The sequence below is a fragment of the Sander lucioperca genome, chromosome 21 (genome assembly GCF_008315115.2).
Source record: "Sander lucioperca isolate FBNREF2018 chromosome 21, SLUC_FBN_1.2, whole genome shotgun sequence".
Lineage (NCBI taxonomy): Eukaryota > Metazoa > Chordata > Actinopteri > Perciformes > Percidae > Sander > Sander lucioperca.
Window position 1 is genome coordinate 19,475,555 of NC_050193.1, and position 16,960 is coordinate 19,492,514.

Sequence of the window (16,960 nt, forward strand, 5' to 3'; positions counted from 1 at the left end):
AAAGAAGCACCAGCAGGCAACCATGTTTTCACACTCAGTCTGCAATCCTTCCCCGGCTCCAATGATTAGATCTACATCTATATATACGGTCTATGATGTCTACATCTATATATACTAGGGGTGGAACGGTACATGTATTCGTATTGAACCGAAACGGCACAGGCGTCTAGAAATACACGGTATAAAAATAAATAAAACTCGCATGCAAATTAATTAATGTAATGTGGAACTACTGTTACATACGCGTTTCTTAGGGACACCTAATCTGTAGCCCCGCCTTAGCTCTGAAGCTCCCGAGCTCCGCCTACATGTCCAGTCGGTCCAGTGAGTCCACACGAAGCAAACTAGTCCCTTCATATACAACCAAACACGGACGTACTGTAGTTGTATCCCTTTATCCAGGCCCATTTGCTTCGCTGTTTGCTCCGCTGTTAGCTCCACTGTTAGCTCCACTGTTAGCTTCGCTGTTTGCTGCTAGCTCCACTGTTAGCGTGTGAAGCTAACACCACAATTCGCCAACTGCTCTGTGTGAGAAGCTGCTCTTTTAACATCCCTGCTCTGTGCATTCACATATGAGAGCAGCGCTTGTCTCCCATATCACACTACTAGCTGATTGTCTTATTTTGTTTACAAGTTCCAGATGGAGTCTGGAGATGATGTGGGGTAGCCTACTTATTGTTTACTGTTTACATCTTACTTTATACGCTTCAGGCTGTTGCAGCTAGCTCAGGGGACAGACTGGAGGACACTAGGTGGTACAGCCTGAGACAGCTAGCTCAGGGGACAGACTGGAGGACACTAGGTGGTACAGCCTGAGACAGCTAGCTCAGGGGACAGACTGGAGGACACTAGGTGGCACAGTCTGAGACAGCTAGCTCAGGGGACAGACTGGAGGACACTAGGTGGCACAGTCTGAGACATGCACAATAAAAAAAATTGCCTTCTGCATTTTTTTTATGCTTTTCCCTCCATTGTACCAAACCCAACCGTGATGTCTGAACCGAGGTATGAACCGAACCGTGACTTCAGTGTACCGTTCCACCCCTAGTCTGCAAGCCTTCCCTGGCTCCAATGATTGAAAAAATGTGTAGTTGCAATAAAGCTAGAATGTTATTAATGATCCTCAGGCGACCGAGCCAAGTTAAGTATTTTTCTGTGTGCCTGTCAGCTCCGGTGCATTTCTGGGCTTTCCGTCCAAACATTTGCTTTCACCCCGATTCATGGTGTTTCTCTCAGCAGGGTCTATGGTGAAAATATGAACAATGAACACAGCTCGCTACAAGCTGCCCATTGAGTAAAAGCAGCATCATTTAAAGACTACAACAACTCGTACAGGCTTCCCCGCCATTCAGCCGACACTGAGCTTAATTACAGAATGAATAGAAGCTTAAAACAATCCAAGCATCCAAGCGTTACTGTGTTCAGGCTTTTGTCACCATGGCGATGCGTTGTTAAACAATTTCTGATCTGACAACACAAGACTAGACTTATTTTACTGCGGCCTGGTCTCTTAAATCCTGTAATAGGTTTTCGTCTGCGCGGACTGCCTCCTTTGATAAGGAAGACGACATTGATATAAGATAATGTGTAATCAGATGAACATTATCTGCCCGCTCTCTCTCTCTCTCTCTCTCTCTCTCTCTCTCTCTCTCTCTCTCTCTCTCTCTCTCTCTCTCTCTCTCTCTTTCTATCTCTCTCTCTATATCTCTCTCTCTATCTATCTCTCTCCCTCTCTCTCTCTCTCCCTCTCTCCCTCTCTCTGTCTCTCTATCTCTCTCTCTCCCGCTCTCTCTATCTCTTTGTCTCTATCTCTGTCTCTCTCTCTCTCTCTCTCTGTCTCTCTCCCTCCCTCTCTCTCTCTCGCTCTCTCTCTCTCTCTCGGTTTCTATCTCTCCCTCTTTCCTCTTTCTTTATTTCTCAGTGGCCTGGTTAATTTCCAGCCCTCTCTAAAGTAGTCCTGCCCTTTTGGATTATCCATCTTCCTTTTATCAGACAGATTATTCTCAGCATACTTCATCTCTAATTCCTGGCTTCTGTATCTTTTCATTCTCCCCATTCTCCTTTCCCTGTAATTCTTTTCTTATCTTTTACTCTCCACTTCAGGCGCCACAGACTTCATTTTTTTTCCCCAAGAGCTTATTCTCATTTCACCTTTTAACATCTTGTTCATTGGCGGACAATTTTAGACTTAATATCTTAACATCTCATTCAAGGTTTCAACCATTTAAGTTAAGGACTTTTTGCGGTGATTCACACTCATGTCTTGCTAAAACGGTTTTCCCATAGCCGCGGCAATGCAGTTCTGCCAAGGTTTGGGGGTAACTTTGGCCTACATTTCAACACTGTGCCAGCCAATAATCATAATCATCATCTCTACTAAAAATAAAGAGAGGGCTTTGTTTTGCAACAACAACACCAGGGACCCTATCTTGCACCCAGCGCAGCGCAAAGTCCGACCCAAGTGTCTTTGCTAGTTTAAGACTAGACCAGTTGTCAGTTTCCCGTCCAGCGCCCACGTCGTTTAAATAGCAAATGCACCTGCACCCATCTGTGGCCCATGGGCGTGCTGGTCTTACAGGGAGGTGTGTTCAGGTGCATTCTGGGTGTGCTGGTCTTACAGGGAGGTGTGTTCAGGTGCATTCTGGGTGTGCTGGTCTTACAGGGAGGTGTGTTCAGGTGCATTCTGGGCGTGCTGGTCTTACAGGGAGGTGTGTTCAGGTGCATTCTGGGTGTGCTGGTCTTACAGGGAGGTGTGTTCAGGTGCATTCTGGGCGTGCTGGTCTTACAGGGAGGTGTGTTCAGGTGCATTCTGGGAGTATTGCTATCTTGAGGCAGCGGGAAGTGATGGCACCATTGACCAACAAAAACCTGGTCTAAAGTCAATAACGCAGCATGAAATGCACCGCGATGCAAAGCAACCCCGACGCAGAACTCAGACAGCGTCTCGACCACGTAGGAGCGACGGGGTAGCCACGGAGTGGAGTTGACTCAGAAGCATAAAACAGCCTTTAGCGTTAGTGGTTTTCCATAGCCTGATGTTGTTGGGTTCTTTAGATCAGTAAAACTGTATCGACATGATCCAACAACCTCAGTAAGTATGAGTGACACACCTTTCATTGCCCCAAAGCCAATTCTAAATGTTGTGGATGAGCTGTAAAAGCTTGTTTGGACTTCTGACGGGACCACACCCCGACTGTGTTGCCACCCGTTGCTCCCTGGCTTTAATCATATTTCATGTGACTAAAACATATTCCATTACATTTTCCAGGTTCTGGATAGCACACACTACTGTATTGCCCTTACACAATCAATAAGAGCTGCATAGATTACAGTGTTTCCTCTAGGAGGGTTAAATTAATCGGCAACTATTTTGATAATCGAGCAACCGTCAATTTTTTATGACAAAAAAAGTCTAAATTCTCTGATTCCAGCTTGTTAAATATGAATATGTCGTAGTGTCTTCTCTCCTCTGGGACAGGAAACTGAATATCTTTGAGTTGTGGACAAAACAAGACATGTGAAGACGTCATCTTGGGCTTTTTGGGAAACACTGATCCACATTTTTCACCATTTTCTGTCATTTTAGAGACCATCCAGAAAAGAATCAACAGATTAATCGACGATGAAAACCATCAGTTGCAGCCCTGCGTGTTACTAAAACATATTCCTTTACATTAGCCAGGCTGTGTACAGCACACACTACCCCATAGTCCTCACGCAATGAGTCTGCTTTTTAACTCCGCTCACGGTTTTCAGCTGGTATGATGAAGTTATTTTTGTTCTCCTTTCAGTATTAAAGATTAACGTGGCCCCAGCCATCTTCAATCTCCAGCTACCTCCCTGTTCTCTTTCTGCCAGTACTCGCTCCAATTCTTTATTTAGAAACAGGCCGTTAGTGTAGCGTGGGCCCAGGGGATTGCCCACCACAACCTCTCGATGTAGGTTAGCCTACTTCGCTCACATGTGGAATAGAAGGCAGCTTCTGGGCCGAGCAGGCCGGGTGATGCATACCGCCCAGAGTGTCCTTCCCCGCCGTGGGCAGTGGGTAGAGACAGGAGATCAGGGACAGGGTTGACTGGGGGTGGGATGCCTCTCTGGGGCCCGTCGTGACTCACCTCCCAGACTGCTTCACTTCTCTGCCCCTCAGGGGAGTTTGTCACAGGGCTGTGGAAGAGTGAACTGGGCCTCAGATGCTGTTTCAGACTACACTAAAGACAGAATAGACTTGTTCATACTGTCTGTTATAATCAATCAATCTATCAAACTTTGTTTGTATAGCGACTTTTAAAAACAATAGTCAGTCCTTCCAGAAAAATGTTTTTTTGTGATTGTTGCGGGCAAAAATCCTTGATTTTGCGTCACGTTTTCTTAAAAAATGCGATGGAATATGCGGGATATTTATGCAATTTTTTGCAAAAACTGCGGTTTCATCGTGGCTTCATCGCGGGGTTTGTAGCTTTTCGATGACGTTCACGTCGCGTAATTACGTCACTTCATAACGTTCCCATGGCAACAGGGGAAAACGGCTGCTCTTGTGTGAAGTAAATGCAACATTTTTCAACTTTCTGCTAAGATATATGTGTGAGTTTTTTGCAACGAAAATGCGGGGATTATGAAATCATGCAAGTCCCGCATATTTTGCGCGGAAATCGGCAGTTTATGCGGCGAAAGTGCGGCGTATTTGAAAAAATGCGGCCCCCGAAATAAATATGCAGACTTTGGCTGATTATGCATTGAATTATGAGATCACATGATCACGTTTTTCTGGAGGGACTGACTAGTTTACACTGTGCTTTGACAGAAGAAACAAAAGCACTTACAAATCAATACATATACACACATAAACACATTATTGTAATAATAGAAGAATGGTATTTGTGCAGTTTAGTGTCCCAAAGCCCCCATACAATGTCCTTAATTACGAACCTGCTAAACCACCTGTGCTGTTTAACAGGTGTTTTATAGTGATGAATGAGCGCAGATCTGCGTAAAAATCGTGGATTCCCTGTGTGAACATGTTAACAAGTACTCGTGGCTACTGCCACATCTGTGAAAGTCTATTTAGGTCAAGGCTTTCCTCTCCTTATCCCTACATGTATTGTTTTTCAGTCATGCAATCTATGCAATCCTGTTGGTTCTGTTTCTGATCCTCTGGCAGTTGAAGTGACTAACGAATGACTCGACAAAGTCTTGCTCCCTGTCTCAACCATTCTCAGAGTCAGAGAAAGGCCTGATGTTGGCCCCTAGCTGTGGATTGACAACTCAAACGCTTGTGTCACCTTTAAAAAAACTTTTTTTGGTTGTAAATCACCATATTATTGAGCTCCCATAAATATGTCTGTCTCATGGGGATGATGAGTAAGCCTAGAGGAAAGAAAGAGAGTGATATTCATGATTTGAACAGAACTATGCACACTTAGCCGGCATTGTTTCTCTGCCCGAGATCTCTGCTGCAATACCTCTCAGCATTTTCTCAACCTTCTTCTTTATGTTATTTCTCCAGGCCTCCAATTGGCTCGGCACCATCATCTCGCCCTGCCACAGGCGCGACCCGGCCGCCCGCTGGAAGCACAGCCAAGAGCTCCCCAGCTGCAGCCAAACCTGCCGCCCCTAAAACCCCCAACACTGCCTCCGTCAAGCCGGCCGCCTCCAAACCAACCTCCACTACCCCATCTGGTGGCAAACCTCCAGCGTCACAAACATCCAGAAATGTAACCCCTGTGAAGAAAGGTAAAAAAAAAAAAAATATATATATATATATATATATATATTAGGGCTGTCAAACGATAATTTTTTTTAATCGTGATTAATCGCTGAAGTTCTATAGTTAATCGCGATTAATTGCATATTTTATCACATGATATTAAAATTCTATTTTGCATTTCAGAACAGTTTTTAAGTCCATATAAACAATCGAAAGCAATTCTTACCAGTGGATCTTGATTGGGAATCAAATTAATTCAAAGAAAGTTACTTTATGAACTTGATTTTAAGATTTGTAATTATTTATTTACTGTAAACAAAAGAAAAATGTGTGAATCTGTCATTATTGCACAATTCCTCCAAGTACCTGACTAAAAAACAAAAAATCCCTATCCTTACTAGAGTCAATATAGTGTTTAATAACTCCTAAATAGGGCTGTCAAACGATTAATTTCTTTTAATTTCTCTGAATTTCTGCGATTAAAAAAAATTCATCGCATCGCGGCGGCCCTTAATCGCATCGCAATTAACGCGTTAACGCTGACAGCCCTAATATATATATATATATAGTTACTAAACACTATATTGATATATATATATATATATATGCACAATATTTGACTTGTGAGCTGTGATGCACAAGCAAGCAAATATGTGATGCTTTTTTTTCTTTTGTACAAAATGAATTGTTAACATTGATTGTTCTAGTTGATCTCTGATTATAAATGTCTTAATTTAAATAATTCAGAGGCAAGGCAGCTTTATTTCTACAGCACATTTCAGCAACAGGGCAATTCAAAGTGCTTTACATAAAACATTAAAGAGCAGTTAGAAAATGATTAAAAAAAAGAAATAAATATGTCCGTTATCTGTTCAAAAATACCACTAGATAAAAGACAAGAATAAAATTGACAATGCAGTATAAGAAATTAAACTTCCCCTTAAGTTTTTTTTTTTTTTCTCTTCCTCTTCTAAAGTTTTAACATCTTTAATTTGCTTGTACTAAATGATCCATTTTCTGGGAAACCAACATTTTTGGACCAGCATGAAAGACATTTTACACAGTCGAGTCCATATTTCCCTTTCATTTCTCCGACTACGGGGCCCTCTGGCTCAAGTGACTTAGTATTTTAGTACAAACAGGAGTTATCTCAGGACAGATGAAGACATGAAAGGGGAGAGAGAGAGGGGGAAATGACATGCAGCAAAGGGCCGCAGGTCGGAGTCCAACCCGCGGCTGCTGCGTCGAGGAGTAAACCTCTATATATATGTGCGCCTCAGTACCAACTGAGCTAACCCGGCCACTATCTCAGGACACTTTACAGATTTACAAAGAGCCAACAACTTCCCACGAGCAAGCATTTGGTGCGACGGTGGCGGGACACAGAGACACTGATACAGAAATACATGATGTGATTCATAACAATTATAGCAGTTGGTATAATGCGCCCTGGCACTTATAGTAACTATAAAAATAATCAAACATGTAAACCCAAGCATTGAGAACTTTGTAAGTGTACAGACAGTTTAATAAAAAGATAGATTAGAAAGACAGTAGCGTTCACGTATACAAGCAGGCGCCATCTTGGGAAAACGGTCACAATCAGTCGATGCTTGAGCTATGTTACTGGTTGCACGGCGTTCGTTGTTCGACTGGTCATGACTGTTTTCCTAAGGTGTACACTTACAATGCTTGGGTTTACATGTAGGGACCCTCATTATGCTACCGTTGAAGTGTGGTGTAGAAATAGAGATTTCTTTTTACTTTACCCTCTGCCTCGACGACTAGCGTTATAAGCTAATCACCGGTTTGCGCTAGCTTGTTTCAAGCTAGAGACACATTTGATTAGCATGAAAACATATCCCAGAGAACGGTTGAACTCTGTAATCATGTGTTATTAACCCCTAGGTTCATTTTGTGCCAGAATTGTCCTTTAAATTTAACTTGGAGGTTAAAAAACAAGCTAGCGCAAACCCTAGGCCTACCCTGTTTAATCATTCTGTGTGCTGTGTTTTTCCCCCCACCAGATGTTACCAAACCAGCCACTTCAGCATCCAAAAAGCCTGCGGATTCCCCCCTTACTCGCCCTTCCACTACAATGAAGTCGGCAAAACCTGAGACCCCCAAATCAGCCTCAAAATCAGACGTTGCCTCCAAAAAGCCTGCTGCAAGTAAGGCTGCAGATACAAAGACACCCATCCGCTCCAAAACAGACAGTAAGCCGACACCTTCCAAGACCCCTGGCTCCAAACCGGCCGCAGCCAAGGCCTCCACCCCCAAGAAAACTGTGGGCAGCAGCACCCCAACTCCAGTGAAACGCGGCCCCAAAGCTGAAAATGTTGCAGAAGCTGGAAAGGAAATAGCTGCTGCTGTAGCTACGGCCGCGGCCATCGCTACAGCGGCAGCTTCCATCGCCGGGCCAGAGGTACCAGAACCAGAACCAGCTGTGGAGAAATCTGCTGCAGATGCATCAGAACTGATCTCCAGCCAGACAGAAGCAGTCCAAGAGAAAACTTCAGACCCCACACCAGAGCCTGTTCGGGAACCGACACCGGAGCCTGTTCGGGAACCGACACCGGAGCCTGTTCGGGAACCGACACCGGAGCCTGTTCGGGAACCGACACCAGAGCCTGTTCGGGAACTAACACCGGAGCCTGTTTGGGAACTAACACCGGAGCCTGTTCGGGAACCGACACCAGAGCCTGTTCGGGAACCGACACCAGAGCCTGTTCGGGAACTAACACCGGAGCCTGTTTGGGAACTAACACCGGAGCCTGTTCGGGAACCGACACCAGAGCCTGTTCGGGAACTAACACCGGAGCCTGTTCGGGAACCGACACCAGAGCCTGTTCGGGAACTAACACCGGAGCCTGTACGGGAACCAAGTCCAGACCAAGTGCGAGAAACATCTCCCGAGCCTCTCCCAGAGCCGCTGTCTCAGTCATCAGCGGATGCTGATCTCGGAGCTGAACCAGTTTATGAAGACGAGTCCAACGCTCAGCTGTCCGCTCAGCTGGACCTCTTCACATTCCAGGACTCTGCCAGGGACTCCGTTTCCTCCCTGGGAACTACGGTCATGTCCCCTCCTTGCTCCCCACCGGGCCCCGTTTCCCCCGTCAGAGAGCCGCAGAACGCCTCCTCTCTGCTGGATGTCCATGCCCAGTCTGATCCCTGGGACAGGAACCATGCCCCAGATCTGTCTGACTTTGCTCCCCAGAGCCTCGTCAATGCGATAAACTTCGACATGGAAGAGGAAACGGAGAAGAAAAACCAGTTTGAGGCTCAGAAGAGCGAGGAGGAGGAAGAGGAGGAGGACGAAGAAGAAGAGGAGAAGGATAACTTGTGTATGCCCGCCTCCACAGCTCCATCTGCAGAGGCCTATAACACGATGGCACAGCCTCACTCGCCCATGGACGATTTCCCCCAAAGGGGTCTGATGTCACCGCATGAAAAGGAGGAAGCCGTGGAAAAGGCTGACGAGGAGATAAACGAAGACGACGATGACGAGGATTACGAAGACGAGGAGCAGAGGAGGCTAGGCCACCAGCCGTTGTCCTTCGCTACCGACATGAGCACGTCTCAGCCCTCCGAGGAGCTCCAGGCCAGGTAGTAGTAGTAGATTTTATTTTGGGTTTGCGGCACAATCGCAAGGCACTTTTTGACAAGACATCAGACATATGATACAAACAAATAGTCCCTGCATCAGACACCGACAGACTAGAGATGCACCGATTACAACTTTCTAGGCCGATTCCGATTTCCGATTTTCTTTGAGTTAGACCAGCCGATTTCATTTTTTCTAACCACTTTACAGCACACACATATTTATTTTCTATCTTTTCTTTAATAGAACATGTGTTGAACAGATAATGGATCACTATAAAATAGAACTATATAAATTACTCCTGGTGTGGGACATTCACACACATCTAAAGAGCAATGTTAGAACCATTTCCTTCTTTTCACATCAGTATCAACTAAAGAAATGTGATTTAGGTTTTTGGTGTCGTCCCTCCACGCCCTACTTTCTCCTTGCAGGTGTTGCATATTGTAAACTTGTTATCTTCTGCACACACGCTGAAGAATTCCCAAACAGCTGACATGTTGCAGGTTAATTCACCAGGTTCCTACATGTGGAGAATAGCGCCGACACGGCGGAGAAGTTGAGAGAAAGGAAAAAGAGAGCGTGCTGTGGCGTCCGTGCTGTGGCGTCCGTGCCGTGGCGTCCGTGCCGTGGCGTCTGTGCTGTGGCGTCCGTGCCGTGGCGTCCGTGCCGTGGCGTCCGTGCTGTGGCGTCCGTGTGTGTGTACGTCCTTGAGAACTGTAACTGGTATAACTTATGTTGTCAGTTAATTGGAGCGTTGACCGGCATGAAATCACCATATGTCAGACTGACCTGCCGGTCGCCGGTCATGGCCGAGCACGTGAAAACCGGCCAATTCTGGTCACCGGCCGGACTATCGGTGCATCTCTACGACAGACATAACATGAAGAATATACATCACACACTACAATTCACTACACACCCTTGGTTATGATCAGGCCAGCTGGACGACTAGCTTATTTTGACTGATTTAAGGCTTTTATGGCTTGTGGTACAAAAGAGAATTTGGATCTGTTCTTGGTCAGAAGTGGGGGGGCAGAAACGAGGTCTAGATGGCAGTAGTAGTTTAAAATGAGCTGCTGGGGGGGGGTGTAGTCACATACATTACGTTATTGGCCTTTCTCACCAGTCTGTCTCTGTAAATGGGTTCAATGCTCGGTAGTGTTATCCCAAGTAACTTGCTGGTAGTTGTAACTGTTTTTCTGATTGTCTTTTTCAGGTCCTCGGCCTTCGGCGGTTCGGCGGGTTGGCACGGCGACGACCAGCTGTCCGGCATGGACTCGGAGGACGTGAGCAGCTGCGGAAGCAGCCGGCAGCACGGCGTGTCGGACCTCAGCAGCACCCAGCACACGGCGCTGCTGGAGGGCACGCAGAGCTCGGACGCCCTGGTGGACTCCAGCCTCCGTGGCTCAGAGGGAGACGCCAACATCATGGGCTCGCCCAACGTGGAAACACTCGCCAACGAGGAAGAGGAAGACGAGGATGAGGAGGACGAGCGGGTGGACGATATGGACCTGAGTTCAGAGAGAGTGGAGGAGCATCACAAGGTGAACGAATGAATGAGGAGATTTATTTCAGACAAATCAAAAATGAAATTAACAAAACAAAAACACCGAAAAATTTATAAATTAGGGCTGCACCATTTTAGCCTGGCTCCGCCCTCCTACGTACTTTGCTGAGTTGTGTTGGTGGCCATGATGTTGTGGCCCTCCTCCCCACGGGGTTCGGGAACAGTTTGATTTTGGCTAAGGCTAACGCTAGCGATGCTAAGCCGATAGTTGTTGTCGTCTCTTCTCTTGTTAGCCTGGTGCTACCAGACAGTACGTAGGAGGGCGGAGCCAGGCTACCAGAGTGGCTCTGGGCAGATCCAATACATACCTGCAAACTAGTCGCTTTTCGGCAAGGGCGGGGTCGTTAAGGGACCGGTGCCTTAACGACCGTTATCTACCGGACCGAATAGCAACGCAGATTTCGGTGCCTTATTTAGGTGCCACTTAAATGCCTGCGCTTCTGATGCTCCGAAAACGGACGTTAACATCGCCGCACGGGACGCTAGTTAGGGTAACACTACACTCGACAGCAGGTAACGTTAGCCTACCGTTAGCTAGCAGCTGGAGTAAACCCGGTTAAAATGGTGACAGCTAAACGGTGGGGGTAGAGATGTGTCACCTTTTTTAGCCCTTCTGAGTTTGCAGGTATGAAATTAGGGCTGCACCATTTCAGCCTGGCTCCGCCCTCCTACGTACTTCCGCTAAATTTTAATTTCCCTTCAGTACGTTGTCTGGGTTCGCGGTATATTCTTGGGCTTTCGCCGACCAATTCTTTACCGGTCCAATCAGTGAACAGAGGGAGTGGCTGAGAACGATGGCGTTCAGGTCGTGCTCTAGTTTGAGTTGTAGTTCCGTAATGGCGGCGGAGAAAGATGCGAGCGAAGTGCGCTTGGATCAAATTTTACCCAATTTTATATCCGAATTATGGGTTTCTTTGAACCAAATTGCCCCAAAACAATTACTTTCATTGAATTGTGGATGTTCTTTTCTCAATTTTATAGCATTTGAAATAAACTGTGAGTCACTCTACATCCTCTGATCTGAACTATGAGTCAAAAAATAAAGGTATTATGTCATTTAAATTAAGTTTATTGACCATGTATTTAAAAAAGCATCGAAAAAAGCGTCAAGAAACAAGTTGACGGTCTACAGGAAGACAACACCAGGGATAAAGTGCAGGTTTTCACTGACATTTGAGTGTCTTTCGCGATATATCGCAGCCTTTCGCAGTGTGATTATTGCGCACGTTGATATCGCGATGATGATGATGATGATGATGATGAAAAAACTATATTGTGCAGCCCTAGTAGAAATTAGTTTGAGCAAATGAGCAAAATGAAATAAAAACCCTATTACATAACCTATAATACAGTATCCAGCATAGACATGTATTACAGTATCAGTGTACACTAGGGCTGCAACTAACGTCGATTAGTCGATTAATCTGTCGATTATTTTCTCGGTTAATCGATTAGTTGTTTGATCTATAAAAATGTCAAAACATGGTGAAAAATGTGGGTCAGAGTTTCCCAAAAAGCCCAAGATGACGTCCTCAAATGTCTTGTTTTGTCCACAACTCAAAGATATTCAGTTTCCTGTCCCAGAGGAGAGAAGAAACTAGAAATTTCTACATCTTCACATTTAACAAGCTGGAATCAGAGAAATCTGATTTTTTTAAATAAAAAATGACTCAAACGATTAATCGATTATCAAAATAGTTGGCGATTAATTTAATAGTTGACAATTAATCGATTAAACGATTCATCGTTGCATCTTTAGTATACACTTAGTTAGCTTTCACAGATTTCTGATTTTCTTTGCGTTAGACCAGCTGATATCGATTTTAGCCGATTCCGATTTCATTTTTTCTAACCACTTTACAGCACACACATATTTATTTTCTATCTTTTCTTTAATAGAACATGTGTTGAACAGATAATGGATCACTATAAAATAGAACTATATAAATTACTCCTGGTGTGGGACATTCACACACATCTAAAGAGCAATGTTAGAACCATTTCCTTCTTTTCACATCAATATCAACTAAAGAAATGTGATTTAGGTTTTTGGTGTCGTCCCTCCACGCCCTACTTTCTCCTTGCAGGTGTTGCATATTGTAAACTTGTTATCTTCTGCACACACGCTGAAGAATTCCCAAACAGCTGACATGTTGCAGGTTAATTCACCAGGTTCCTACATGTGGAGAATAGCGCCGACACACGGAGGAGAAGTTGAGAGAAAGGAGGAAGAGACCGTGCTGTGGCGTCCGTGCCGTGGTGTCCGTGCTGTGGCGTCAGTGCTGTGGCGTCCGTGTGTGTGTGCGTCCTTGAGAACTGTAACTGGTATAACTTACGTTGTCAGTTAATTGGAGCGTTGACCAGCATGACATCACCATATGTCAGACTGACCTGCTGGTCGCCGGTCATGGCCGAGCACGTGAAAACCGGCCAATTCCGGTCACCGGGCGGACTATCGGTGCATCTCTAGTTTTAACAGAACCTTGGAGCGTTTGGTCGGATAGTCCGGTTCGTTGGGGCGGTGTGAACTAGAGCCCGACCGATAAAGGATTTTTTAGGCTGATATCGATACAAATATTTGGTGATTTAAAAATCCGATATTCCGATATATCGGGCGATATAAATAATTTTAAAAAAAATCATCATCGTCTTCATTTGCTGTCTGTCAGCAGCTCATTGTTCGCCTTCTTCTGAAATATTAGAACCAGAAAACCAGAAAAGATTAAATAGATAAATTTGGTGTTGCTCCATTATTTCTACAGACCAGAAGTGCCGGCGAGTTTCGGATAATCTGTCCAATTAACAAGCCACGGTCTCGACCGCGTGACGTGTGTTTACAGTTTACGGTTTGGTGAGATTGACAACGTGCAGTGTGAAAGTAAACCGAACCAAATGAATAAAAAATAAACTTCACCCTGGAATAGCACCAAGTCCACCAAACTATAGGTGTGAAAGCTCATCCTAACCCTTCTCCACAGCTTAGCGATTATAATTTATAATATAATTTATATTTATAATAATTTATCAATCTAACCAATCAGTCTGCTGTTACGGCTTTGCATGGTTGAGCGGTGTTAGGAGATGGGTTAGGTCTATGTTACTATGTTCTGATGTTTACATGGCTTCCTATACTGAAGGTGGATACTGGTTGATGTGTAGCTGTGCTGGGGTTTTGATGCTTCCTGTGGCTCTGCATGGTAAACTGAGAAAGCTTTTCTGTTGTTTTAGCTGTCTGTATGGTGTCTTGTTGACTTCTGTCTGTGTAGTTTAATCTGTACTAATGTCTTGTTGACTGTCTGTATAGATTAATCTGTACTAATGTCTTGTTGACTTCTGTCTGTGTAGTTTAATCTGTACTAATGTCTTGTTGACTGTCTGTATAGATTAATCTGTACTAATATCTCGCTGCTTCTTGCTGCTCTGCTCTATAATCATCTGGCCAAAAAGGACTATAGTTGAAAATTAGCCGGTTGGCTAACCCTGGCACATTTACAGAAATGTTGATTAATGTGTGTTGTCCTTTATAAAGAAAAGAAAAAAAAGTCTAACTTTATACTATTTGGCAGGTGTTCCAGCAGCGGGAGCGAGATGAGAACGACGAAGACGAAGACGTAGAGATGCACAGCGAAGGAGTGACAGAGAGCGCCGAGAATGTAGATGATGACGACTTTAACGAGGAGGAGCGTTTAGACAACCTAAACCGCGCCGGTCCCGCGCCCTGCGCCCCCCCTGCCTCCTCCTCCTCCTGGGGCCAGACCAGCCCCTTCTGTGACCCCTGGGCTCAACCAGCCTCGCTGCTCGCCGCCTCCTCCCCCAGCCCAGTTTCTGACCACGGTGCGGCCGAGTCTGAAACGCCCATCCTGTCTCCGGCCCTGGCACATTTCGACGCCGGTGCGCCTTCCTTCGCTCCTCGGTCAGAGCGCGAGTCAGCACGCGAGGAGGAGATGAAGAGCTCCGCGGATGACGAGGCTCATGTCCTGTTCGCCGCCGCCACCGTCGGCGTGGCCGCGCCCGGTGGCGGTGGCGCTGGTCCGGCCACCCACAGCAGCAGCGAGACGAGCACGCCGGAGGAACTCCGCGACTACGACAGCAGCTCTGGCGTGGAGTCCCGTTCCGACAAACAGCAGACGCCGGTGCCGGCGTCGATGCAGCCCGACATGGAGCAGGATCTGGGGATCCACCTGGAGAAAGGGGATGGAGAAGAGGAGGAGGCAGAGACGCTCCCCGCCGACGAGGTCCCGGGAAACGGACCCCCGACTGCTCCGGCGTCCGCGCCGTCTTCCGCCTCCACCTCGGGGGACGAGGCCAGCGACACGGAGGGGGAGATGCAGATAAACGACCCCGATGCACCGACAATGCTGGACAAGAGCGCCGGCTTCGAAAGCCCGCCTCCCACCTGTAGTCTGCCCGCTCTCGAGGAAGACGAGGAGGCCACGGACGCGCCTGCCGGATACGGCGAAGAAGACGGAGGGGGCACCACGCCTCAGTCGGCCAACTCGGTGGCGTCTTACGGCTTCGACTGCACCACGTCCAACTCCAACGCCCACTCCATGGCCGAGAGCTGCGGGAAGAGCCCGGGCATCTTCTCCCTGGAGAACGAGGAGCAGCTGCCCGACGAAGCCAAAGACCCCTCGCTCATCAAGGAGCTCACGCTGCCGTCTGCTGCCACGGCCGCCCAGGCTGAGGACCTGCTAGGCAGACCAGTGGACCTGATGCCTTTGGGACACCCTGGAGACGAGCACCACTACATGTTCGAGGGAAAGATGGCGTCCGCAGACCACCTGGAGGACGTGGATCCGTTGGAGCCCAGTCACCGCCTCGTGGGCGTGGAATCTGGAGAGCCTGGCGACAGCCAGCAGCCCTACTACTCCACCATATGTGATAAGACTGATAGTTTTCTGGCAGGTAACGTATAAGTCCCTCCTATTACCCCTGGAATGCACCTTTTCCCCGCAACCCTCTCCCTTCTGTTACCTGTTTGTTTGTTTTCTCTCCAGTTGGGTTAGCTGGCTTAGACGAAAAAAGGAGAGCAAGATTGTAGGAAAAGATTTTTAAAAAAATATGGAGATGGGGGACGAAAAAATGAAATGACTGTAGCAATTTTTAAAAGAAGCCTCCCTCTTTCATACTGTTACGGTCGTGGTTACGAGTGTATGGCTTAAACTCCATTATGTACTATAGCTACTACCGATTTCTAGTAGAATGCTCTTTTTAAGTAACACTGCATATCCTGTAGCCCCTGATGGGGCATTGACTGATTGGTCCAACTGTGACTGAGCTTAAAAACCGACAAAAAAAGGAAGAAAAAACCACACACAGATGGAATGAAATGGACTCATTGTGTATTTATCCTACTGTTTTTACCGAACAACTGTCTGAAGAAAAGATTTTTTTTTGTTTTTGTATTTGCTTACTTGTGTTTTGTTGTTTCTGTTGAAACCTGGTCCTCCCTACCCTGTGTACACTTCATGTTCAGCAGCACCATAGCAATAGTCACATGCTCCTTTTTTTTCCCGTTATTTAGCTCTCAAAATAAAAAGTAGATATGAATTAACACGGCAGATGTGTTGAGGTAGGTGTTGGGAGTATTAGATTGCAGTTGGTGACGTTTTTAATGTGTGCTTCAAGAGGCTCTCCGCATATACAGTAGGTCGTTTATATAACGTGCAGTCGCGTACAGTATGTGTTTCAGGCATTTGGTTTTAAGTGGCTTCAAGCCTCAGTTAGCTGATATTTTGTGTTCCAGAAAAGACGTAACAACTAGCCTTTTTATTGTGATGAGACCCTGCATTGTCCTCCATCGCTGTCACAGCTTTACACTCGCTTAAATCGTTCTCATAGTGAGCGATTGGTTTACTATTTCAACAGTATATTGCATGTTTAACTAACATAAAGACTGTGTACTACCTTGAATTTTAAACAGTTCTACACTAGACATGTTCATCAATGAATGGTTCACGCTAGGTTATCTTTCAAAATTCCATTAAAACATCATTGCAAGGCATTTTGTTCCTGTTTCTTATTTCCCCCCAATGGATCCAGCATGCCTGAACTTAACTGTCCTTCGTGTGTTTCCAGTCGC

At 46.0% G+C, this 16,960-nt stretch overlaps 1 protein-coding gene across 4 annotated transcripts in view; it reads left to right on the top strand.

Moving 5' to 3' along the window:
- The window catches only part of wu:fb95e10 (nucleolar protein dao-5), a 57,858-nt gene extending 41,650 nt beyond the window's left edge, over window positions 1–16,208 (top strand). For 3 of the 4 annotated variants that reach the window (XM_035996526.1, XM_031295123.2, XM_035996527.1), the window contains exons 4-7: window positions 5,504–5,730; window positions 7,732–9,310; window positions 10,528–10,855; window positions 14,445–16,208. In XM_035996526.1, the coding sequence (XP_035852419.1) occupies window positions 5,504–5,730; window positions 7,732–9,310; window positions 10,528–10,855; window positions 14,445–15,794 (3,484 nt within the window). In that variant the 3' untranslated portion in view covers window positions 15,795–16,208. The remainder of the gene's footprint in view (window positions 1–5,503; window positions 5,731–7,731; window positions 9,311–10,527; window positions 10,856–14,444) is intronic. The other variant, XM_031295124.2, reaches the window with a different exon arrangement.
- Window positions 16,209–16,960: the final 752 nt, after the last annotated feature.